At 42.6% G+C, this 26,118-nt stretch overlaps 1 protein-coding gene across 8 annotated transcripts in view; it reads left to right on the plus strand.

The window, feature by feature from the left end:
* Positions 1-25,825, plus strand: part of TCF7 (transcription factor 7) — a 306,615-nt gene extending 280,790 nt beyond the window's left edge. For 2 of the 8 annotated variants that reach the window (XM_069199202.1, XM_069199203.1), the window contains 2 exons: positions 6,384-6,456; positions 23,355-25,825. In XM_069199202.1, coding sequence (XP_069055303.1) covers positions 6,384-6,456; positions 23,355-23,673 — 392 coding nt within the window. In that variant the 3' untranslated portion in view covers positions 23,674-25,825. Of the gene's footprint in view, positions 1-6,383; positions 6,457-23,331 lie in introns of all 8 variants that reach the window. The other 6 variants (XM_069199204.1, XM_069199208.1, XM_069199205.1 and 3 more) reach the window with 4 other exon arrangements.
* Positions 25,826-26,118: the final 293 nt, after the last annotated feature.

The following is a 26,118-nucleotide window of genomic DNA, read 5'->3' on the forward strand; positions in this document are numbered from 1 at the left end:
TTTTAGAGCCAATGTAGTATGGTTATGATGGGTCAGTCAAAAGATCATTTTAGCAACACAAAAGGATGATGGACGGACTGCTGAACAATGCAAACACTCACCCCCAGTCACAGATCTGGGTTTAATCCATCGTTCTTTTGCTCACCATGCCTCCCCAGTTTGGACCCAGCCATATGCAAATCAGTCTTGACCCTGTTCCTCATGGGAACAGTCCAGCCCGAACTGCCAAGCCAGGTCCTCACTGGACTGGAAACCAGCATCCTGGGACCGGTTTCAGGGTATCACCCGTCATCAGCCAGGCTAGCTTGAATCCAGTGGCACAGTGAGCAAGGGACCCACGTCTGGGCATACCCTTCCCACTTAGGGCAACTTTAGCAACACAAAAGGATGATGGACGGAGTGCTGAAAAAAGGGTCCAAACTGGAATGGCATGGGCAGCAAAAAAAACAATGGATTTAGGCCCAGATCTCTGTACTGGGGGTGAATGTTTGACATTGTTCAGCATTCCGTCCATCACTTGTTCTTTTTGCATTTGTCGCCCTAAGTGGGAAGGGTATGCCCAGACGTGGGTCCTGTGCTTCCCATGCCACTGGATTCAAGCTAGCCTGGCTGATGAGGGGTGAAACCCCAAAACCGGTCCCAGGATGCTTGTTTCCAGTCCAGGGAAGACCTGGCCTGGCAGTTCGGGCTGTACTGTTCCCATCGGGAACAGGGTCGAGACTGATTTGAATATGGCTGGGTCCAAACTGGAATGGCATGGGCAGCAAAAAAACGATGGATTTGGGCCCAGATCTCTGTACTGGGGGTGAATGTTTGACATTGTTCAGCATTCCGTTCATCACTTGTTCTTTTTGCATCAGTCAAAAGATGAGCCATAATTGCTGATCTGTTGTTAAACTCTCAGGCACGAATTTGTATGTTTATACTGATGCCTTACACCTGTATATATGCACCTCAACTTGCGTAACGAAAAAGATAATTACATTTCTGGCATCACGTTGGAAAGGTATGGAGATGAGGACACAAATTACATCACTTATTAGGAAAATGCTGAATAGCCACTTGTAACTGGCCAAGACTTATAGTAGGAACAGATGTGTTTTCTAGAAGCAGGTCTCTTACCTTTGCTTGAGATGTTCAGCCTAGTTAAATTAATAGAAACAAGACCAGTTTATTCTTGGAGGAACCCTTGTGGGGGAGGCTGTTATTAATAACATTGCAGTAATCAATCCTAGAGATTGCAAGTGCTGATGTCAATGCAGATCTGTGAGGAGTGTGTGAGGAAGCAATACCGCACATAACTGATGTAGATGAATAATATTTTTTTCCTAGTACTTTTGATCTGAGGAGAAAAGGAGAGTTCATGGACCAAGATTATGTCCCAGTAAGGCACCTTCTTCACTGGTGTACATGTGGCCAATAGGTGTAGGTGAACAGAAGATGTGATGGGCCAGCAAGGTTGTGTTGTGGTGTCTTTATCAATCAGTGAGGATTTTGGGAAGGAAACATTGTGATGTTTGCTCACATAGTACAAATTCTGTTGCAAAAAAACTGACCCACCCTTTACACAAAGCTTTTCGAAATAAACCAATATAGCTGTATTGATTTTGAGGCCACCAGATCTTGATTTTGATTTGGAACAGAGCTATGGTCAAGCTCTCGGTATTTACAGACTAAAGGTATAAACACACCATCACCAGTGCAAAACGGTATGCTTCTAACCGAAGCATGGGTATGACACACTAATTGTCCAAACGCCCTTTCCTCCTATGTCATTTCACGAACAAAGGTTTGGACCAATCTCCTATTTCTGCTGAATTTTTGAAGGCACAACTATATTTTAGGTGTGGAGGCAAGGAGGGTAACAAAGTACATCACTCACTAGGATCATTCAGACTACAACGTTTGTCCTCTGCGAGATTTTAGTGACCCTTTTAAGGTTTCTTGGAAAAATAAATCCTAGAAACAAGATTAGAGGCTTTGTTTGAAAGAAAAGTGTGTCAGAGTGCAAATCATTAGCGCTCTGTCAGAAGTCAATCTGACCAAGGTCCATAGGAGGAACATATCCACAAGTTACTTGAATCTTGGGGCGGTTAATATAAAATAAACTAAACACGATCATATCTACAGCTTACTATTCAGCATCTTTAGAATGTCCTGTAGTCTGTTGCATATTTTCATCCCCTCAACCCCGCCTTATCCCCTAGAGCCAAGCTGAATCCCAGAATGGAGAACTTCTCTCTACAGCAAATGTGGTTGTTATTTCCAGATTTAAGCATATGTCTTTCCCTCTGGGAAAGTGACCAGGCAACCCAGATACCATTCCTACTTTTACACACAATGTTGCACAGATGTCAGACCACAGTACGAAACTGCCCACACTTTATTCAGGTTTTTATCATGACATATTTTACATTTCCTGGTTCACTTTGTCATATGGGTGCCGAAGTACTGCCGTTTGTGTGATGCCTGCTACAGAAATGGCACAAGTGCCCAGTAACAACAGGATAGCATGTGGTCCTTGCAGCTAACCACCACGAGCACCAGCAGCACGAACCTGTAAATTCACAATTATCAAACTCCAGAGTAATTTCAGAACAAACAAATGAGGTATAAGTTGATTGGTGCAAAGCCTGCATGCTCGGCTTACAACTCTGATGTCCATCTTTCTTGATATTCACTCTAGAGACTTCGTCCTTTTTACATTTGTTTAAATGCAAGTTTAAAATTAAGAGTCCACATATTACACATATTTAGGAACGTAGATGACTCAGTGTCCTCAATGTATTTGAATTCTGCTCAACACTATCAATCAGGCGGTCTTTTCAAAGTTGTAACTGGACTTCGCCATGTCACTGTTCCCCATGGTGGGGACAGTCATAAATCAGTATTTTTGATTTCAGTCATTTAAGCCTTTCCAGCAATTCGTAGTGACATTCCAGTATGCATTGTTTCGACTGAGTCGGACACTGTGCTCTTTTCAGTTATCGCGCATAAGGACCAATTGTGGAAGATACAAATTCCTAAAAATAAAATTATCTAGCCACATTGCAATCTGAGTCATATTTTGACATAGCCATGGTTTCATCTATGCACTTGGGTTATTCAAATTTCTTGGAAGAAAAATATTTTGATTGCAACATCTTATGGTGACCGAATTTCTAAGATTTGTGCATTGCAATTCAAACAAGCATTTACAATGCAACGGGTCTCGCGTTTGCTCATGTTAGAGCTGATCGCGTTGTAAACTCCTACCCCGACTTTTCACCTATCGGGCAAAAGTGCATTTGTGTACACAACCCGAAAAAGTGAAATTAACTATGTAAAGCGCTCGACTTCTGCCAAGCGAGATCGCGCTTGTAAATTAGAGAAAAAGAAGTCCACGAGCCCGATGGAAAACAGCGAGCCTCGCATGTTTTCTGTACTTGGTCGCTGCGCTCGAGGAGGGCTAGCCACCGGAAAAGGCATGACTTATGCTTGCCTTCGACTAATGAAAGCAAGCAGATTTTATTAGGCAAGCCCACGTACCAATAAAAAACACTGACGTGAAGTTGACAGGGCTCCAAGCCCTTTTCTAAATACAAAAGCGTCTCGCTGCGATACGCATGCGCGAGTGCATGCAATGCAGGCTCAACCCTAAAAAAGGACTAGGTGAGTCTCGGAGGATACGTTCTGTTTATATGTCAATTATTAATCTAGCATAATTGGTGTTATACTGTCATTTTTATGCCCATTTTGTTTATTTTTTTCAATTGAACAGCAAAAGGATGGTGACTACTGAAAATGTGTTTGCCTATTTGATAGTGGAGTCTTTAAAATATAAAATCATAGAATACATTTGTTTCTTTTTTTACCAGCAGTCAGATATTTTTATTTCTATAGTTTACTGCAAAATTAATTAGCTATATTTAGCTAGTAGCCCTGTACAGTGTCATTCATGACCCACTGAGTAGTTGGGGAATCTCATTGACCGACTTGCACATACTTGTCACAAGATGTGCTTTGTGGCATTCATTGATAAATGGCTTGTTACATTTGTGCAATGGTAGGTGTTTGTAGATCATCTTTTGTGTGCAGTTAAAATTCTCAACAGAAAGATGGACGTTCAGGCATTAATATATTTGTCAAAACCTTTATCTACCGCACTACACAAGACATCATGTGTCTTGAAACAGAAGTACAAAACATTAATCAGGATAACAAGTTTATTCATCAAACGATTGGAATTGAACATTGTGACTTTTGGCTGAAGTAGCTTAAAAAATGTATAGCAATTCACAGAAAAGATTGCACGCCCCTGCTTGCCTCCAGTGTTATGTCACAGATATCACAACCATTGCAGGAAATTCCTTCACACTGCTTAGATTACAGTGTCATGGTTGATATCATGCTGGATTACTTCCTTTGCAGTGCTCCAAAACTCATATGCCGTAGTCATCCACACTTTAGCCATCAGCGGTATCCGCAGATCAGTGGACAATCAGTTACTATAGAGACTATTACTTTCTTGATAGTCCTACAAAATGATCCAAAATTATAAATGTGGTTTGCTTCAGTGCAAATGGTAAGCCCAGGACGACTATAAAATGTGATTGAACGTCAATACCAAGATATTAACAGAATCATTTTTAAGGTATCTCTTTATTAAGGTGCACACCAGTTAATGTTGTCACATAGTGATTAGACAAGAGCCCTCTACGGTTGGTGCTTTGAGACGAATATGTGTCTATCCATTGATTGCTGATACTGCTATTTGTCAGTAGCGTTATTTGACATGGGCATCCATGCATTGTACATTCACATTGTTCCAACTGGCAAGCAGCACTGAAGAATAAACGGAAGTTCTAGTGTCCCCTGCATTTATTCACCATGACTGCTTCTAAACGTAGGATGCCCTGGACTCACCGCAAAACTTGCCTTATAGTAAAGTGGCAAATCCCCAAATGGAATAAGTTGGAGGCAGTTATTTGCGGCTAGTCACTCCCACAAAACAAGCTACTAAAGATATTTTTGTAAACTCTGAACTCAGAAAACTGAGGCACAGCTCCATCTAGTGAATTGAGGAATTATTTGCTTGTTTTCTTTCTAAACGTAACTCAGTTTTACTTACTGATACTTCTTCTATTACTAGTAGTTGTACAGTTGACATGCATCTTGACAATGGCTCAACCCGCTCTATTTGAAGGATATGGGCAAATTACTTTCACCATAAAATTAAACAAGCAGATTTTTTAAATCCTTGCCTGGATTGCAAGTATATCAATTTGCAATAAAAACCTATTAAACACAAAAAGTTTGATTAAAATTGACTTTTTTTTTTTTTAACAAAACGAAATTGTTTTCCTCCACACTAATCTGATTTGTGAAAAGATGTTTTCAAATCAAGAAATGGACCTAAACAATTGCTTGAGTACAAAGGGTGGCATTCTGGGTAATTTTTAGTACCTAAGCAGATTTACATTTGCTTTGGTGAAACATACACGGGATTAGACTTACTGCTTAATACATTCTTCATGATGGATCAGATTATCCCTACATTTGGCTATAGAGTACTTAATTTTTCTTAGTGACACACTACCTACTCATAGAGAGAACTCCAATGCACTGTAAGATATACTTTTACTTGTTAAATCCTAAATAATTTGTATTTAAGAGCAGCAAATTTATATATTAATAGTGATAGAACTTGAGAATTTCACTAGGGGTTTCATTTGTCTGTCAAAGGGAACACAGACTCGCTATGGTTTTAAAGTTGTGTTTTGGACTGGATAAATCTGTGTTCTGTCAGAGAATACCTGCCCCATAGTACCTTAGGTTCCTAGAAAACGTAATAAATACAGTATTGTGCAGGTCGCAAATTGCAAACCAGTTGTCACCCAGTTTGTTAAATTTTGTCTTGAAACCTTTCTGATTGGTCATAAATAAAATGCAACGACGCTCTGGGATGTTAGGAAATGTGTTAAATACAGAAAACCCCTCTCCAGGCACCAGGGATTCACCTCCCCCCACCTCATTACACTTTGCATAACTGTAAGCAAATGGGTAATGAAAGTGCGTGGAGCGCACTCCAGTGTGATGTTACAGTGCAAAGACCCCCATAAATAACACTCCAGTGTGGTGGTGCATAATGCAGAGGCGCCAGAAATGTGGGATTATTGGGCCTTTCAGAAGTCATCCTTTTATTTCTTGATGTGTCTAACCACTCTTTATTTTCAGACTTGTAGATAGGATTTGCCCAGTGCTGATGACTTTGAATGCGGCTTGCAAGTTTCTTTGTTTTTTCTCGAAGTGGCTAAATTTGTGTTGCATCTTTTCTTCCTCCTTCTGTTTTTGTGTCTCTGCCTCCGCCTCCCCTCCTCTCGTCCACGCATGCTTGTGTTCAGAGCCCGGCTCCCCTAAGAAATGCAGAGCGCGCTTTGGCCTCAGCCAACAAACGGACTGGTGCGGCCCATGCAGGTGTGTATCATAAACTACCGTCCGCTTCCGCCACTGCTTTTCAGCACATGTTCTTACCTCTTTTATGTGCATGCTCTTCACAAGTAGAAATACAGAGCACCTTCGCCCCAAACTAACAGAATTAACAGCTGACCCTGTGGTTTTTGTGGCTGCTTTCTCTCCTCTTGCTTAGGTATGTGTTGCTGTGTGCTTCTCTTTCATGCTTGTACCCAACTGTTGCAGAATGTAGATTTTCCAAATAATTTATGATGGAAAGTTTTGATTTTATTAAAGACTCGGAGGCGAGTATTCTGCTTACTTTTCTTGTTTATTTTCACTAGCATCTGCAGTCAAAAAAAATAACTAATCCCATAAGGTTAGCAGAACGAGCTACCAATAGGAAACCAAGAAGAAGAAAGGGCCAATCAGGACACAATACACGTAAAGATATACCAATCTTGACTGCAAACAGCCCTCTTTTCTTCTGCGAGAAAGTCAATTGAAGGAATTAAACATTGGAAACATACAAGCAATTATACAGGCCGCCAAGATTAAAGTAAACAAGTCTTGAACCCAGCTCAGGGAATGTGAAGAGATGTTCTTGATGAGGATGACGCTCCAGCTGGAACGTTGATTGGGAAAGGTTGAACTTCGAGATGTTAGATGGATCTGGAGTATTAGCCAGAAGTAGTCGTCGGAGTGTTGGTAGAGACTATAGGGGGGGTAATAAGAAAAACGAAGTTAGAGTAAATGCTGTGGGATAATACCCGCCTCTGTGTCTTTAATAAAATTAAGACCTTCCATCATAAATTATTTGGAAAATCTACATTTTATGACAGGACCGGAGGCTCCTATTATGCTTGTTTAAAGCATATTAATCACTAATTAAGCTGCAGTATTAACAGGTTTACAATAAAAGGTACGAAATGTAAAATCATGTGACCAATCTGCAGATCTCAGAATGTCTTCCAAACGGGAACCGGCCCAAAAGGCTTTGGACGCCATAGCTCCTCTAGAAGAATGAGCTCCAAATTTGGAGGTGTCAATGCCTGCAAGTGACATAATACATTTGACCCGACAAGCCAAAGTAGGGGAAGAAACTGGTTTATAGGGTTTCCAAAAGGAAATTAAAAGCTGGGTGGCTGAAGACGTTCCGAGATCAATAAATCTTTTACTCATATACTTTTAAACAGTTTCCCACACATAGCTTTGGATAATTGGGGAAAAAAGGATAGAACACAGAAGAGATATTAGTTTTAGTACGTCTAGAAACATTGAAAAGAACACCTGTAGGGGTAAAATGGCGAGCAGAAATATCAAGAGCATTGACATCAAAAAGACGTTTAATAGAGACTAGACATAGTAACATAGTTAACTTAGCAGAAAGCATTTTTAGAGACAACAAGTCATTATCTTGCCAAGATAGAAACATTTGTAAAACAAAGTTAACGTCCCATAAAACAGTATATTTAGGAAGAGTAGGATTGGAAAATGTTACTCCCTTTAAAAGGCGACAAATAGGATGTTCGCCTACAGTTTTACCGTTTATGAAAAGATGATGAAGGAAAATAGCTGACCGATACAGATTGATAGTCCTGTAGGATTTGCCTGAGCTAGCTTGGAAAGCAAGGAAATTAGCTATTAGCTTAGATCTGCTGAAAAGGGATCACTAGACTTTCCCAGACACCAGCTCGACCAGATAGCCCGAGCTGATTTGTAAGCTTTGGATGTACCTGGGGCCCAGGAGTTGATATAAGTTGAAGCTTCGAGTGAAATTCCTGGATACCATGAAGAAGACCTGACACTTTCCAGGCTGATAGAAGGGATTTGTTGAGGATCAGATCATGAGGAAGACCTTGGGGAGAGAGAAACAGAGATGGGAAGGAGGGGAGAAGGACAGGGAAGTTGATAGATAATTCGAGAAATGGAGGATACCAAACTTTGGATTGCCACAATGGGACTTCCAGCACAACAGTTGCTTTCTGACACCGAATTTGTGCAAGGACTCTGTTGATCATGATGAAAGGAGGGAATGCATAATTTATTGAGTGAGACCACTCTTGAAGAAAGACATCGGTAGCTTGTGCTTGAGGATCTGGTCTCCAGCTGAAGAAATGAGTTGAGACGAGACGCAAAGAGGTCTATTTGGAAGGGACCCCATTAGTGATGGATCAAATTGAAAACAGAAGAATGAAGTTTCCAGTTGCTGGAGTCAGAGAGATGATGCAAGTACCAGTCTGCCACTGAGTTGAGAGAACCTGGTAAATATTCTGAAGGCAGAATTCCCAGAAGTTTTTTGGCTAATTCGGCTAGAGGTTTGGATTTGGTACCGCCGAGGTGGTTTAAGTATTTGACCGCAGAGAGATTGTCCATTCGGAGTAGGACTGAGCAGTGAACTTTGTTCTTGGTAAAGCTTCTGATTGCAAAGGAGCCTGCAAGCATCTCTAAACAGACTCCCGAGGTGACCATGTGCCTCCAGTCGATATTTGTCCACACCTTGCGGCCCAACCCGTTAGGCTTGCATCGGATTCTAAGACAAGATCTGGGGCTGATACAAAGATGGTCCTGCCGTTCCAGGCTTCCAGGTGATCTAGCCACCATTGAAGCTCTGTATGGGATTCGTGATCGAGGAGGATGGAATCTGAATAAGCAAGACCCTTGTGCAGATGACGAATCTTTAATCTCTGGAGTGCTCGGTAATGGAGGGGACCTGGAAAGATTGCTTGAATCGAGGGAGAAAGAAGACCTACAATTCTTGCAAGAGACTTTAGGGAGAGAAAAGTCTGCCTTAAGGAGAGGGCTATTTCTGATTTGATGGATTTTATTTTTGAATCTGGGAGTTTGAATCTGGGAGTTGAAGAGTGCCTGGAATAGAATTCACTAGAAATCCTAGGAATTCCATGTTCTGAGACGGATTGCGAACTGATTTTTCGTTGTTCATTATGAAACCTAGATTTAAGAGGAGAGAAGTGGTGTAAGATAGTTGAGAGCGAAGAGTGGAGATGTTTTGGTGCATAAGAAGGATATCGTCCAGGTAAATTATTAATCTGAAACCTTGATCTCTGAGATGGGCTACAACTGGTTTCATTAACTTGGTGAAACACCAAGGAGCTGAAGAAAGACCGAAAGGTAGGCAAGTAAAGTGATAGGTTTGATGGAGCCATTGGAACTGAAGACATTTTCTGTGAGTGTAATGAATGGGTACTGTTAGATATGCGCCTTGAAGGTCTAGGCGGACCATCCAGTCGTTTAAAAGAAGTGAATCTCTGAGATGTAGTATTGTTTCCATATTGAAATGGCGATCGATAACAAACTGATTGAACTGTTTGAGATTTATAACTGGCCTGATTTTTTTTGTTTTTTCTTACGAGAAATATGGAGCTTATGAAGCTTGAGTGATGGGGTTGAATGTGTTGAATTGCATGCTTTCGGAGAAGGGCTTGGATTTCGGCGGAGATGAGGGTTGACGTTTTCTGTTGAGAATTTGAGAGGGAGAGGAGGAGACCATTAAAAGGGGGTGTCGTAGAATTCTATTAGGTAACCTTTGACGGTGTTGAGAACCAAACATTCTGAAGTGATCTCTGTCCACCTGTGGAGAAAAAGTTTTAGATGACCCCCTATAGAAAGATGGCCAGAAAATTGGCTTACCTGTGGGAGTATAGGATTTGGAGTTTTGCTGATTCCTGCCCCTGAAACCTCTGGATCATTGGGGATAGAATTGCGGACGGAAGTCTTGTTGCTGTGAATTAAAGGAGCCTCTGAAGCCTTGATGTCTGGCATACCGGCCGGTAAAGCGACCCCTTCCTCTACCGGCCCTGGCAAACACCCGCACATTAAACACTTTTTTAAGAGATTGTTGCGCCTTGTCTAAAGAAGCGAAGGTTGTCATATATCTACTTAATTCCTTAATAAAGGAATCTCCAAAAAGAAGTATCTGCTTTAGGACCTGGATCCATAGCAGCAAGATTTTAGCAGGAGTCCTTTTCGACGTTCATGAGTCATTGCAGAGTTTGCGTTGCCGAGAAGACAGAAGGCTCGTTGAATCCAGAGGGAGAGTTCTTCTGGATCTATAGAATCATTATTCAGCCTGGCGGATTCCACCATATAAAAAATTCGGGCTAAAGGGCCTACTACGTTGAGGACTTTGTCCTGGCAGACTGACCAGGCTCTGTCTACTCCCTTACGTGGATCTTTTCCAGACTTGGAGAAGAACGTTATCATAGAAGAGTCGATGGATGGAGTTGACGTAATATGTAGAGGAAGCGAGGGCCTAGGGCATTCAGAATGGAGTTTGGAGCGCACCTGTTTATCTAGGGGATGACATAATTTGGCTGTGTTCTATCCTGCGACATGATCAACAGGCAGCCATTCAGTGGAATTAGGGTGATGGATTAATTTGGGGTCAAACATAGGATTGCCTTCAGCGTCTAAGAGAGGGGGTAGATAGTTGGTCGGATGACGCTGATTTGACTTTTTTGGGAGGAGGCCCAATCCAAAAATCAGAAGTACAGATTTCATCAATATCTTTATAAGACTCCATATCGTCCATGTTATCATCAGTGTCTTTATTATTGTCTATCACAATCTTATGGGTTGTGAGTAAATGTTTTGTTTTTTGTCTCTCTTTTTAAACCCAAGGTATTTTTCCCCTCTGCAGTAGGAGGCCTGTGAGGAACTACGTCCTCCATCCTGTGTGAGTTAGACTCACTCCTCAATAGCTCAGAAGAGGCGTTGGACTGCTTAGCAATAGAAGCCTCCGAGGCTTTGCACTTTCTGCTTTCCCCCCGGAGACTGGGCCATTTGCGATTGTGAAAGACAAGATGAAACAGTATTTTCAAATTGCTTTGAAAATTTGGACATAGAGGCAGAAACTGCCTTTGCCACAGAGGATTGAATAAATGTATTCAGATTGTTTGAAAAAGCCTCTTCAGAATCATCATTTTCAGTAAAAAATAATTGATGAGAAATCCATTTTGCTGAAAGAAACAAGAAGAAAACTGGTAGAAAAGGGGTTAACTTTGGAAGGGGAGGGTTTATGAGGACGTGTATATGACTCATGAAATAGCTGCCAACCAGACAGCTGAAATATTGCCACGCCTCTGGGAGGGTTCGAGTGAAGGGTGGTGAAGCCAGCCGAGGGCTGGGAGACACGAGATAAAGCGGGTAAAAGCTAAAAATAGCTTTGATACGGCGCGCTGAAAGGAAAACGCTATTGAAGCCGGCTAAGTGAGCGCGAGTGAGATGCGTGTGCAGGCGTCTGCAATAGAATGTTTGAAACGAAGCGGTAAGCGCGAGCTAAACGTTCATGTCGACCAAAGGGCATTATCAGGGGGGAAAGGAAGTAAATAGAAACCGGGAGAGCGCGTGAACACGCTCAAGGCTTAACGTAATAATATACAAATAACACTATAAAACATCAAATAAATCTTAAACATTGTAAAGTATATAGAGCGCAAAAAGATATACTTATCTTGACTGCGAGCAGCAAGAAAAGAGGGTTGCTTGCAGTCAAGATTGGTATATTTTTACGTGTACTGTGTCCTGATTGGCCCTTTCTTCTTCTTTGTTTCTCATTGGTAGCTCGTTCTGCTAACCTTATAGGATTGGTTATTTTTCTTGACTGCAGCTGCTATTAAAAATAAAGCAAGAAACGTAAGCATAATAGGAGCCTCCAGTCTTGTCATAAAATTCTAGACTATTGAGGCATTTTTCAGCTACTTTGAGAAAAAGAAAATCTCTCTAAATTTTGCGGTATAATTTAAACATACAACACGCAATCAGTGAAAAATATTGCATGCAGCATATGCTTCATATGGTGTTTGGAGCAGGTCATCTGTTCAGTCTGAGGGAATACCATGCTGTGGAACTGACCTTCTGTGACATGAAGCAGGTGGCATCTTCTCCTTGGGTTGAGGTTGCGCGAATATAGTTCTGCAGCTACCGAAAATGTGTTCCACCTTTCAACTAGTTTAAAGTGCCACCTACTTACATTTTGACATCGTTCTTTGTGTTTGACATTTCTAAGTCTTTTGCCTAGTGAATATATGCAAACCTACACCAGCCCTTGCTTTGATTCACTGAAGCAAAGATGCTGTGCAGAGTATGACTAAATAAGGGGAGTAATGTTTTTATTCCAGTGTTTTTTTTATATATACAGGGAGTGCAGAATTAAAAGGCAAGTTGTATTTTTGAGGATTAATTTTATTATTGAACAACAACCATGTTCTCAATGAACCCAAAAAACTCATTAATATCAAAGCTGAATATTTTTGGAAGTAGTTTTTAGTTTGTTTTTAGTTTTAGCTATGTTAGGGGGATATCTGTGTGTGCAGGTGACTATCACTGTGCATAATTATTAGGCAACTTAACAAAAAAAAATATATACCCATTTCAATTACTTGTTATTACCAGTGAAACCAATATAACATCTCAACATTCACAAATATACATTTCTGACATTCAAAAACAAAACAAAAACAAATCAGTGACCAATATAGCCACCTTTCTTTGCAAGGACACTCAAAAGCCTGCCATCCATGGATTCTGTCAGTGTTTTGATCTGTTCACCATCAACATTGCGTGCAGCAGCAACCACGGCCTCCCAGACACTGTTCAGAGAGGTGTACTGTTTTCCCTCCTTGTAAATCTCACATTTGATGATGGACCACAGGTTCTCAATGGGGTTCAGATCAGGTGAACAAGGAGGCCATGTCATTAGATTTCCTTCTTTTATACCCTTTCTTGCCAGCCACGCTGTGGAGTACTTGGACGCGTGTGATGGAGCATTGTCCTGCATGAAAATCATGTTTTTCTTGAAGGATGCAGACTTCTTCCTGTACCACTGCTTGAAGAAGGTGTCTTCCAGGAACTGGCAGTAGGACTGGGAGTTGAGCTTGACTCCATCCTCAACCCGAAAAGGCCCCACAAGCTCATCTTTGATGATACCAGCCCAAACCAGTACTCCACCTCCACCTTGCTGGCGTCTGAGTCGGACTGGAGCTCTCTGCCCTTTACCAATCCAGCCACGGGCCCATCCATCTGGCCCATCAAGACTCACTCTCATTTCATCAGTCCATAAACCTTAGAAAAATCAGTCTTGAGATATTTCTTGGCCCAGTCTTGACGTTTCAGCTTGTGTGTCTTGTTCAGTGGTGGTCATCTTTCAGCCTTTCTTACCTTGGCCATGTCTCTGAGTATTGCACACCTTGTGCTTTTGGGCACTCCAGTGATGTTGCAGCTCTGAAATATGGCCAAACTGGTGGCAAGTGGCATCGTGGCAGCTGCACGCTTGACTTTTCTCAGTTCATGGGCAGTTATTTTGCGCCTTGGTTTTTCCACACGCTTCTTGCGACCCTGTTGACTATTTTGAATGAAACGCTTGATTGTTCGAAGATCACGCTTCAGAAGCTTTGCAATTTTAAGAGTGCTGCATCCCTCTGCAAGATATCTCACTATTTTTGACTTTTCTGAGCCTGTCAAGTCCTTCTTTTGACCCATTTTGCCAAAGGAAAGGAAGTTGCCTAATAATTATGCACACCTGATATAGGGTGTTGATGTCATTAGACCACACCCCTTCTCATTACAGAGATGCACATCACCTAATATGCTTAATTGGTAGTAGGCTTTCGAGCCTATACAGCTTGGAGTAAGACAACATGCATAAAGAGGATGATGTGGTCAAAATACTCATTTGCCTAATAATTCTGCACTCCCTGTATATATATATATATATAAAACGCCTTAACTTTCACTGTTTATCCACCTCTTTTGAAAGCACTTTTCTTTGATCCTGGATCTCACCCTCAGTGGCAGCTGGACCCTCCGAATCCACCAAAGGGCCTCCTCTGGCTCTCATTTCGACTGGCTCCACGCCAGTTCCTGTAGCATTGACACAGATGCCGCTTTAACTGTTCTGTGACAAGGTGCCCATTGTGCTCTCGGAGTCTGCACTGTTACAACCTTGCCCAAGGCCACACTTTGCTTCCCTTGAGGTGCCGCTCCGTTTCTCTCCCTCCCCCCTTGACCTGCCACCCCCACGTTACATTCCTTATTTGGCACACATTTGGCTAATGAATATGAAGCGGATGATGAGAATGGGTAACCATAATTTGAAGCAAAATTGGTATGATGACTTTCAAGAAGCAGGTGGTCCTAATACTTCCCCTGAGCATGGCCTCCTGGCCCTGCTATGAAAAGCATGCATCTTATGCCACGGTAATGCACAGGGTGCCACAGTTCTTGACCTTCAGCTCCCCACCTTACAGCTCAAAACCAATGTCTTAATGGAGATGATCCAGCCAGGACATCTACTGCTCTTCAATGAGGTGCTTACAGATTCCCTCTTTGAAGCCTGGGCCAAACCCCCTAGCACAAAGGTCAATCTTCGGAGTGCAAGATGCCACTAGTGTTGCCATCTGCCTGGCTGTCGTCCACCGGTTTCTCAGGCGATATTAAATCATCACTTATGGATATGCCCTTTGAGACGCACCTCTTTCGGGTAAAAGCGGATTCTGCTCCAGGGCAGTTCTAGGCAAGCAGGCCTTATCTGCCCTTCCTTGCCTGCTGCATCAGCCCTACTGTTTCTTCATGGCTTCAGCAGAGGTACCCCATATCGACAGCCGAATCAGCCTTAGCAAGGTGCACAGCAGTTTTACGGCCACAGCTCCCACTGCCCCGCTGTCAGGGGCAGCGCACTGCACAGTTTACTGCTGCTCACTTGACTCCCCACTCCCCCATGCTGCCAAACCCCTCAAGCAAGTCCTTGGTGGAGCACAGCCACCTGGTTGGAGGCAGGATCCAGCGATTGGTTCCTGGTTAGCTGAACATTAAGTAGGACCGATGGGTTCTGCAGATAATCAGGAAGGCACTTTTCGTCACCTCTAGGACCTTCTGTCTGTCTTATAGCAAGAAGTACAGGGCCTCTTGGCCAAAGGGGCCTTCAAGAGGATGCCATTTTATCCTTCTAAAGTCATGCCCTTGGGATGAGAAGACTCAGAGTGTGGAATTATGATTCAAGTGATTCAAAGTGGTAAGGTTCTCAAGGGAATATGCCATGCAATTTCTACTTTTTTTGCGACTGAGAATACAGTTTAGGGTGTAGTGTCAAACCAACAAATTCTCAAACCGACCCATAGTTGCCGCATGCCCAGGGCAAGACATAATGGCAAAATCCAGCGTTTACGTTGTCTAGCGTACTTAGGGTAAAAAAAAAAAGGAAGTGATCAACTTATTCCGCCTGCATGGTACATGTTGGGCTTAAATTATTTCCCTCTTTAGAGCCCGTCATTGAGAAGTAAAGGACGCCAGCAGAAGGGTGCCCAATCTGAGTCTTATATGTAGAGCCTTAGTAATAGGTGGCTCAGGCTCGTCCATGTATGGCTCAAATCGAGGGACAAATTTCACCTTCCAAAAAGCTTTTGCAAGTGAGCCTGTAGTTAATTGATTAATCAAAGTTGCCCAGTCTTTCTCCCAGAAGACTCGCTTCACCAAAGTGACTGAAGACGATGTGATCAACTCTGGGATAGACCACAATTGGACAGGCCCAGAGACGCTAGCAACGATTTCACGTACTTCAGCCACAGGAGGGTGACCACTTCTTTTTGACTGCCTAGAATATATTTCAGGGCATGTCTATGTGGTCTGTCTCCGGGGTCAGCCCGATCCTTACCCAATACAGCAATGGTTTCAATCTTACTGTAGGAATAATAGCATGAATGTCCAGATCAAGTCTGAACAGTAATGGAGTACTCTGAGGGAGCTTAAGGGCAGCCCAAAAAAAAATGTTTTCAGTCACTCCTAAAGCCTCAACATTGCAATATCCCTACAGTTTGGGCGTATGAGCTGTGGCTGTGACAGCTTACGCTCACCAGATTTCCAAAAGGGGAGATACAGGATGGAAAGAAGTCCTTTTAGCCAAACCCAGGGCAACTCTCGCCCTATGATTAAGTGTGAGTGTACTCTTTACAATCTGACTGGCCCAAGAGCTACTACTACTAGAAAGACGTACTCTCAGGTAATCAGTGTCCATGACTGTCTCGAGCTTCTCGCCTTCCAGAGTAACAACACCTCTAAAATGCCTACAAGGGTAAATTGCCATGATATTTGTTTTTTTTAGTGTCAATGTCCAGGTCATGGTAAATACTGAATAATTTAAACCTGGTAAGAAGGATCTCGATCCCCCTGCGGTGTTTTAGATACCAAAAGGGTATCATCCACAAATAATAGTGCTGGAATTTTCGTGCCTCCTAGAGTTGGTGAATCATTGTTGCAATTCATCAGGAAGTTAACGGAACCATTATAAAGAGGAGAAACTGTGTGGGGGCAAGGACACAGACTTGCCTAACCCCTCTAGTAACTTTAGTGTGCTCTGTGACTTCCCCATTTACTCTCCACCTAACTTGGGCATAGTTGTCCTTATGTAATCGCTCTTTAAGATTAAAAAGTGGGGCAGGAAGACCTAACTCCTTGAGGACACTCCACAATCTGTCCCAGAGAACCATATCAAAGACAGCCCTCAAGTCTACGAATGCCACATAAAGGCTACCTTTGCTCACCTCCTTCCACCTTATCAACTGAAATCTGAACACCTGATCCACTATGCTCATTTTTGTACAAAAATCTGCTTGACATTGTGATAGTATTTTGTTATCCTCAATCAACTCCAGCAAATGGTCCAAAATGTGCCTGTAGAAAATGTTCTGCCCTGCATTTATTAGGCTTATTGGGTGATAATTGGCTGGGTTGGATTTGAGACCCTTCTTAAAAATGGGTACTATCTCTCCTCCTTTTTAAGGTAGCAGGGTTTTGCCCCTCTGTCATGATGGCATTGGCAAGTTGATTTAGGTAGGGGGCCCAAGCAGTGGGTTCAGACTTAAACACATCCGCAGGGATCTTGTCCGGCCTTAGGGCTTTACCTGCTTTCTGCATGTAAATTGCATGATGGTTCTCAGCCAAAGTAAAATTACAGATCCATTAGCATTAGTCTGTCGTGCAAGTGGATTTAACACACGGGGTTCCCCTTTTGTAGGGTCTGGAAGGCCTTCCGGGCCGGCACTGCAGAGGGCCTGGAAATGTCTGAGTCCTGGGGGAGGGTGTCATTTTCGGTCTGATTTTTTTTTTTTTATTTATTTATTTTTTTTTCACCATGACTAACCACATGCCAAAAATCACCCCGATTACCTGAACGAATTGCACCCATCACTTCCGCCCAGATCAAAAGTATCCCAGTCAACTCTAGCGTGTTTCTGCACTGTGTATCACACGGAATGCCATTTAACTGCTTTGACCAAGGTGCTCCTTGCCAGTCTACAGGGCTTATTATACCAGGTGGGATTAGAGGGGATGGACTTCTTTGCCTCAGGCAAAGATTTAGAGAAGATGGTATTTGTCACGGCATCAAAGCATGTGGTATTGAAATCCCATATTAAATCAGGGGAAAAATCCAGTTCCGAAAACAGACAGAGTAGGACATAATTCCGCATACACTTCAGCTAGAACACTATCATTTTCTGATGTTTTCTCCCACCATACTTCCTTCTGGTTGTTAGTTATACTCAAACTACCAAGTAGCAATTTGGGGAAACAATCGCTGTCATTGGAATAATCTTGGAGCATGAGGATTAATGGGTTGTGATCGTTTTTGTCTCTCTCTATCACCGCCATCAATAAGATTCCACCAGTAGTGAATATTAAATAGAAAGTAGTCAATGGTGTTCCTGTAGGAGTTCCTTTTAAAAGTACGGCGTCAGAAACAGTTCAACATTTCCAGGCTCTTAAATTACAGCTTAGGCAGAGGTCCACAATTTGGAAGACAACCCTGGCTACTGATGATACGCCGGGACCCAATGGTTGGGCAATTCTCCACATTTGGTCTTCGTCACCAGCGATCTTCCTAATGAATACTCAGGGCTCAAAAGTGGCATTAAATTCCCACCAACAGCCAAAGATGCCCCTTTGGAAGTCCTATCAATAAGCTCTTTCAATAAAGTGAAAACTGGAGATTCCAAGGACTTTGAGACAGATCTACTATATGCAGTTTTTCCCTGTTACCCATAGATAGCTTCAGTCCCATCAAATCGGGTAAATCCATTGTTAGTGATTTTCCATGGCATCTAGAAGAGCTGTTAAGCCACATAGTCATGCCCCTTGAAGGTCTTAGACGTACTTTTTTGCTGGGATTCTGAAAGATTTGAACCCTTGCCCCTGGGGTACAACTAACTCCAAAGGTGGTGCAGGTTATCTTCTGTAAAGGCGAAGAACCTTGGCTGAATGTATTCACCACTAAGAAGAATGCACTATGTCAGACGTCTGCGCATTAGATTTTCTAATGGGCCTGTTGCTAGGGATCCTTTCCGCCTGCGGGGGAATTTGGGACACCTGTATGATTTCAAGGTGAAACCTTTCCTGCCCAGAGTTCTGAAGATCAGGAATGACTGTGCCCATGTCATTCTAGTGACCCCAGATTTGGCATGGGGAGTTATGGTATCTGAAACTCCTAGGCCTGAGCATCTGTCCTCTGTTCAGGCTGCCCCTCTGGAGTGGCTTGCTGTTGCAACAACAAGGCAGAGTTCTGCACCCGGGCCTTAGAAATCTCCACCTTTATGCATAGAGATTGACCGACAGCTGGAACTCCTTCAGCCTTCCTCCAGTGGTGGTGAATGTCCTCTTTGCAGCAAGGCGTCCCTCAACAAAATCTGTATCCATTGTTGTTGGGGAACAAATTGTGGTTTCGTGCAATACACATTGTGATACCGTTCCATGTCAGTCACACCATCACCCTGCCAGCATTCTATGCTCCACCTCACCCCTTTGAGGTGGGTAAAAGAGTGCAACCGAAACAGCCACTATAATTTACAGCTCTCCCTGTGCCTAGTTTGAAGGGGAGGTGATGTAATATGATGCTACACGATGATTTTCACAAATGGTAGGGTAGGAGGGGCAGCTGCCTGTATAAACAAGGTCTTATTGATAGTTACCTTACAGAGGCCTTCACCTGAAAGGTAGCGATGCAACCCAGAAGCATGGTGTTTGTTGCAAGCAGCACGTTCATGAAAAGCTGGCATGCAGAGGTGCTTAGGGTTCTCTAGGTGACTATTGTAGTATGCCCAATGTGCATAGTATCTCTTGAATGTTAAGCCAATGACAGAGTATCCCTAAAATTTGAGAGATGTTAGTCTGTCAGAGTATGCTTCCTAGTAGGAGAATGGCCAAGATCAAGCCCATCTTCGATGCAAGAACCTGAAACAAAATCACTGCTGGGCAGGGGGGTTGGGGGGGGGGGGGGGTAAGGTGGCGGCTGCGGCATACAGAGAACAAAGAAGAACTATGGCAGTGCAACCAATGACACATGTGGTACTGCACTGTCTTCTGGGTGACTTCTGCTCATTGAATATCAGTGGTGTTAATAGCAATTCCAGTCAAGGGGCACCCTGTTGGACAAAATGTATTGGCAAAGTTGATATCAAAGAGAGACGTTTCATGGTAAATGTACTTGAAACAGGAAAAAAAATACAAAACATGCCAATGAAGCAGATGACGGCGGTTGTGGTGCTGGTCGTGCGTGGAGCAACATAATTTGAGGTTTAACCACCTTGACTGCTCCTTATATTTTATGGCAGGTGGACTTCACTCTTCACAAAATACTCTGAAAGAATTGGAACCCATAGGAACACTTGGGTACATGATCTTCATTGTAGACAGACACAAACTGTTTGATTTCCTCATGCACATATTTCTGAATTTGTTCCTACCTCCTGCAGATGAAACAAGCATTTGCAATGCAACGGGTCTGAGCTGATCGCGTTGTAAACTCCTAAGTCATCTATCGGCAAAAGTGCATTTATGTACGTAACCCGAAAAAGTGAAATTAACTGTGTAAAGCGCTTGACTTCTGCCAAGCGAAATCGCGCTAGGAAAATAGAGAAAAAGTAGTCCACGATCCGACAGAAAACAGTGAGCCTTGCATGTTTTCTGTAATTGGTTGCTGCGCTCGAGGAGGGCTAGCCACCAGAAAAGGCATGATGTGTGCATGCCTTCCACTAATGAATTCAAGCAGATTCTAACAGGCAAGCCCACGAACCAATCAAACACACTGACGTGACGTTGACAGGGCTCCGAGACCTTTTCTAATAACTAAAGCGTCTCGCTGCGATACGCATGCGCGAGTGCATGCAACGCAGGCTCGACCCTAAAAATGACATGGCACACCTCATTCCTAAGATGTATGTCTGTGCTTCCTCTTTCTGGATAGTGGAAGCATTCATTATCTTTGAATATGTCAAATTAGCCCTCAAGGGTTACTGCTATATATTTTGTAACATTGCTTAGGAACCCAGGTTTAGGAATCTATCTTCAGTTTTTACAGGGCGATTTGGTCTTCGAATTGTGTGCACACCTAGCAAGGAATGGCTATGTGCTTCTGTGGGATAACAATGCGTTGGTATTGAAAAAGTGCAAAGTGAACTCTTGCTTTAGATTTTCAAAAATGTTACGGCCAGTGTTTTGGCTAAGGGCTTTTAATATTCATGCTAAAGTATCAGCAGGCTGGAGAGATGGGGCCTTAATATGAAGCGTTGTGTTGTGATGGTATAAATGTCGTACTCATTAGGTGTACATTAATACCATTTTCAAAGCAATGTGTCCGAGGCCTCTGATGGTCAAGGTAGTATCTATACCTTCGCGATCTAATTTTATATCTTTCCCTGTAAGTACAAGATCCGGAGGGAATGCCATTCAAGTGTCAATAGATTATCAAAGGGGTCATCAATTTTATGGTGACATACTGCCCTGCCCGCCCAACTGCACTCTGCTTCCCTCCCAGTTTACCTTTAGGAAAATATGAAAATTCCTCTTTCTTTCAGCCATGATCTTAATCTTCTCGACTCCCTCAGCCTCCGATTTTACCACCCTGCCATGCGTATGGGGGCTTCAGTTTCACCAGGGCTGGATATATTTATTTCCTGTTGCGCCATGTATCCATGCTTATGTAATTTTCTCGATTACCACCCCAGGCTTGGTCTGTGCTATATAAATACCGTCTACAAACCTACATAAACACATCATACAGCCCCAACAAGGGCGGCCGGTGGAGGGTTTTGGGGGGGGGGGGGGGGGGGGTTGGAGGGGGGGTCTGCAGGGCAACTGTTTACACCGCAGCTTTCCCAAGTAGAGCCAACCTCCTGCTGCTAAATTCCCGTGAAATTTACATGAGTGCAAGTTACTATCACTTTTTATAACGGTGATAACAGTAAACAAAAATTAGCTATTAATTCGGTGAGTTTAAATACAAATTGTCGGTTTTATTTTAAGAAAAAAGGATCATCCCAGAGGGCCTTTCTCGAGGTGTGAGGCCACCAGCGTTTTCACTGTTCAGCTTCATGGAGAATTGCACACGCACACACCCGCACACACCGAGTATGTCTGAAAAGGCCGAGGTATTTACCACCTGATATATTCCATTAATTTCCCTACACACATTCACTCATTTTAAGTAAGGAATCAGACGAGGTTATTACATCGAATTCATGTTTTTGCTTCTCTTCAGGCTTATTCTGCTGATAAATCAGGGGAAAAAGCGGGTGTACAACGATTATCGCCCAACTCTAAATTATGATACCTGTACAGCAAGGGTGTAAGTGCGTAGAATCTTGCCATAATTCGGAACGCTCTTTCCCTGGCCTTGCCAGTGACTCTTGAATCGTTTAATTCAGTGGTTCCCAACCTTTCGACTACTGTGGAACCTCACTTTATTATTACTGGAACCAGGGGACCCCCCACTGAATCATTATTGGAATCCGGGCCCGTAATCTGTTAATATTATTTAATTTCCTAAGCAGTCGTGGACTCCCTGAGGTGGTTTCACAGACCCCAAGGGGACCCCGGGCCACAGGTTGGGAACCACTGCTTTAATTAACAAACCTCTCAAGCCTGTGTTTGTGCTTTGGGGTCTTGATGCTGAAAACTGTGGGCGTTTGCCTTTGGCAGCTGTCATGTCCCCTATTTTGCTTTTGCCTACAATCGGAGCCACTGGAATTATGTGGCAGGTGAGGGCCAAGCTATGCGGCAGGATTGTGTAAATTATGCAGGAAGAAAAGACAAATTATGCGACATAACGTGGCACATTTTGTAATAGCATTACTTCATTATTTTTTCATTTTTAGACTTGGTAACACTGTATGAGCAGTGGTGTCACCTTATTATTACCAGTTTAACTACCAAATATAGCAAAAAGCAACAGAAAGCTGACCAGACCAGCTTTGGAAGGGGACTTCTACTGTGTGGCAACACATGTTGCTGTATTTCTAGTAACCTTTGATCCCTTTGAGCTATAAACAATTTCTTATTTGTTAAAATCTTCAGATTATGAGCCAGATGATAGATTATGTGGCAAATGCTGCAAATCCATAATTATGCAAAAATTGCTACAGCCACACAGTCAAATAATTCCAGTGGCTCTGCCTACAACCATAGTTTGAACCACATAGAAGTTGAAATCTGTCTTTGTGGAGCATAGTTTACCCTGAGGAATGTATATTTCCTACTGGTTTAGTTGCAAAGGGGTGGCTCTTAACAGGGACATCTTAAAAATTGCTCTTCATCCGTTGTCTATGATGTGTTTAGCACCTGTTCTTATTAGACCTGGTGGTCCACATAAAGTAAACCCTGATGGCTTTCATAGCTCCTAGATCTGTGTGTGAGAATAGAACTTGTACCCTGCATACGTGAATGCTTGATCAGAAGGTGCCCCTAGCATGTCTTGATTATTTGGTTTCTATATGGTGGTGTTGCATCCCTTGGGGGCTTTTTTTTTTTTTTTCTTTTTTTTTTTTTTTGCAATGAATGATGGAATGGTTTCATGCTTTTAATCTGTGAAATGATTCATTCACCCTTTGTTTACAGATAACTCTCTTGACTGTTCTTAGGCGGAAGAAGAAGTGCATTCGGAACTTACAAGGACGCTGTGGCAGCCCCACCTCTTCCGATGGAAGTGCTCTAGACTTTCCTTCTTCTCCAGTGGATGTATTCCAGTCCATATCACCCTCTTCTTTCACTTCAGATGAACACTCTAGGCCTGTTGACTTCGAACACAAAATCCACAGTCGCCATCTGCCCTCGTCCAATCATGACAAAAGTCCCATTGACTTGAGGGTACCTATTCATCATTGCAGTTCTACATCACAAGGTCTTGGAGTTGCGAGTCCATCTTCCTCCTCTTACATTGCCTCATCCAGGGGAACGTAGCGCAGAGGCTGCACAATTTTTGGCAATTCATACACTCTTGGCACTTTGGTTTTACCAGTGGTTGACTGCCTGTACAAAGCTACCCAGAAATGTATCCTGGTGTCTGTCATTCTCCCAGAAAACAAGGGTCTCTAAAACATTGTTCAGATTATAAAAAAAACTGCATCTAATTATCTGAAATTTGATGTGAAGTTTCAAGCACTCGTTGCAGCTTTTTTCCTCGAATCAGGGGTTCTTGGATGAAGATGTGCACTATTTAATTTTACTTGGTGAGGAGCGGGCTGAGAAGGGTAAAATCATTTAGGAACTTTATGTATATCCACATTTAAATGTGAGCTTTATTTTTTATTTGCTTTTCCATGTAACTAGAAGGGTTTTTGCCCCAGCTTTAGACGTCCTCTGTATATTTTTAGAGGTGGGCTCTTGCCCTTGCATCCTGCCGTGCAATGAGTGCCTCAGGTTGGATACACTGAAATGTATGTAGACGATACGAGATGAAAGTAGAAATACATATTGAGACCGAGTTTGGATAGTATTTGGGTGTTTTATTGCACTTTTTTACCAAGAAGAAGGAACAAAACAGAAGTTGAGCATAACATGTGAAGCAACATCCTGACTCATGACGTGTGCGTCCTTTACCTGTGTCAGACTTGTCATGTTCACAATTGTACGTTCTGTCCACCAGTGGAAGCAAATCACAACAGACTTCGCCTATCAAGGACTTGCCAAAACCAGTTCAGTTATTACATTTTCCCTTTAGATAATGTTTTTATAATGCTTTTTATATTGTTTTAATTGTACATTTTTATACTTTTAAAAAGTGACCAGTTGACTGCACTGGAAAACTGAAGTCAATCGTGGGCCGATTGAGCGCAGGACACAAGAAAGTAGTCATTGGCTTTTATCTTGGCGAGTGCTTTAATACTGTGCCAGGTCAAAGGGAGAGGGCTGTGGGACGTCTTAGTATGATAGTGCTCGTCTGTCTGTTCACACAGGTACCCGTGCCCAGTCCAACCTGACCACGCCACAACAGGGCTGCACCTATGAAGCCCCTTCAATATCTCTGAAGTGGTCCCTTTTCGAAAGGATCAAAATCCAGTGTATATGCCTAGATATAAACAATGACATGCAGTTTATATCCGCAGAGCTTTAATGGGTGGGTACAGGCAGACCTAAGCACCCCTGATTTAAGTTGTAAAGGAAGAGTAACTGCAACCCTCAGGCGAAATGAGGTGCTTTCAGTTACACAAATGCATACTCTACAGCAGATATGTTTTTCCTCCATGTAAGCACTTGCAATGCAGTGGTAACAAAACCACTCCACTATCATAATAACGGTGGCCAGTTTCATTTTCTTGCAGATTATTCGTAGCCTGCATGGTACCAAAGACATGAAATTGTTTGCCACAACACTTCTTATCTACAACCTCTTGGGGGGGGGGGGGGTCAAGAAAATGGACCGGCTTTACTCACAAAATAAAGCCAGGTTTCTCCCTTCGCAACCAGCAATTCAAATAGCCAGCCCTTTGAGCGATGATGTAGAAAGAAAAAAAAAAAAAAAGCACCAATATCACCGAGGCAAATTCAGTAGGTAGTTGTTCACAACATCTTACAAAAAAATAAAAAATGCATTTCAGATTTTCAGGATGGTATATAACTCCAGACCAAATGTATCATTTAGCAAAATAAGGTGTTTTTCCTAATAGGTGTCTTTTAGTCAGCCTTACAGCAAAATAGATAGTTGACAGGGTAGGTGACAAAATTAGTGGAGGATTTTCTTAAACTCCTAGTGTTCCACTCTTGTCTCTTTTTATGTTTTTTATTCACAAAGCATTATGGTACTTGAAATCCAACTTGTGTACAAAGGGGTGGGGGGGGAGGGGGACAAGAAGTCAAAAAATGAAAACCCTTGTGTGAACTGCCCCGCATCACAAGTGCCTTGGCCTGGGTTTCCACAATACCACTGGTGGCAGCTTCGTCTCCCTCTGTCGATGAAAATGTGTAGCCATGCCTCTGTTACTTTGCCAAGTGAACTCTGGGAACTGTGTTACTGTGTATTGTCTCCTGCGCTCAAGTTTCTTTTAAAATGTTTTTATATTATTTTTATTGTTGTATATCAGATAAAAAATATAAATAAAATAAAAAAAGATAAGTAACAATCATTTTTTATACAGGTTTCTAAATATACACACACTCAAGCAGATTTATGAAATCCTGACAGTGAAATATGTACATCATGTCAGTAAAGGTTGCAATACAGTGAGTATCACAGCTAATAAACGTATTAGATTTGCACGGAGGGGTGACAACTGAAGGGTAACATGACGTAGGCCCTTCGGCTTTTGCATGTCAGGGCAGCAACCGGCCAAGTACTTTGTCTCTCGCCCTCACATATGCAGGGATCCTTGAAGAACGAACCCCGCCTCAAATATGTTGGCTTTCTTT

Source organism: Pleurodeles waltl, chromosome 7 (genome assembly GCF_031143425.1).
Source record: "Pleurodeles waltl isolate 20211129_DDA chromosome 7, aPleWal1.hap1.20221129, whole genome shotgun sequence".
NCBI lineage: Eukaryota > Metazoa > Chordata > Amphibia > Caudata > Salamandridae > Pleurodeles > Pleurodeles waltl.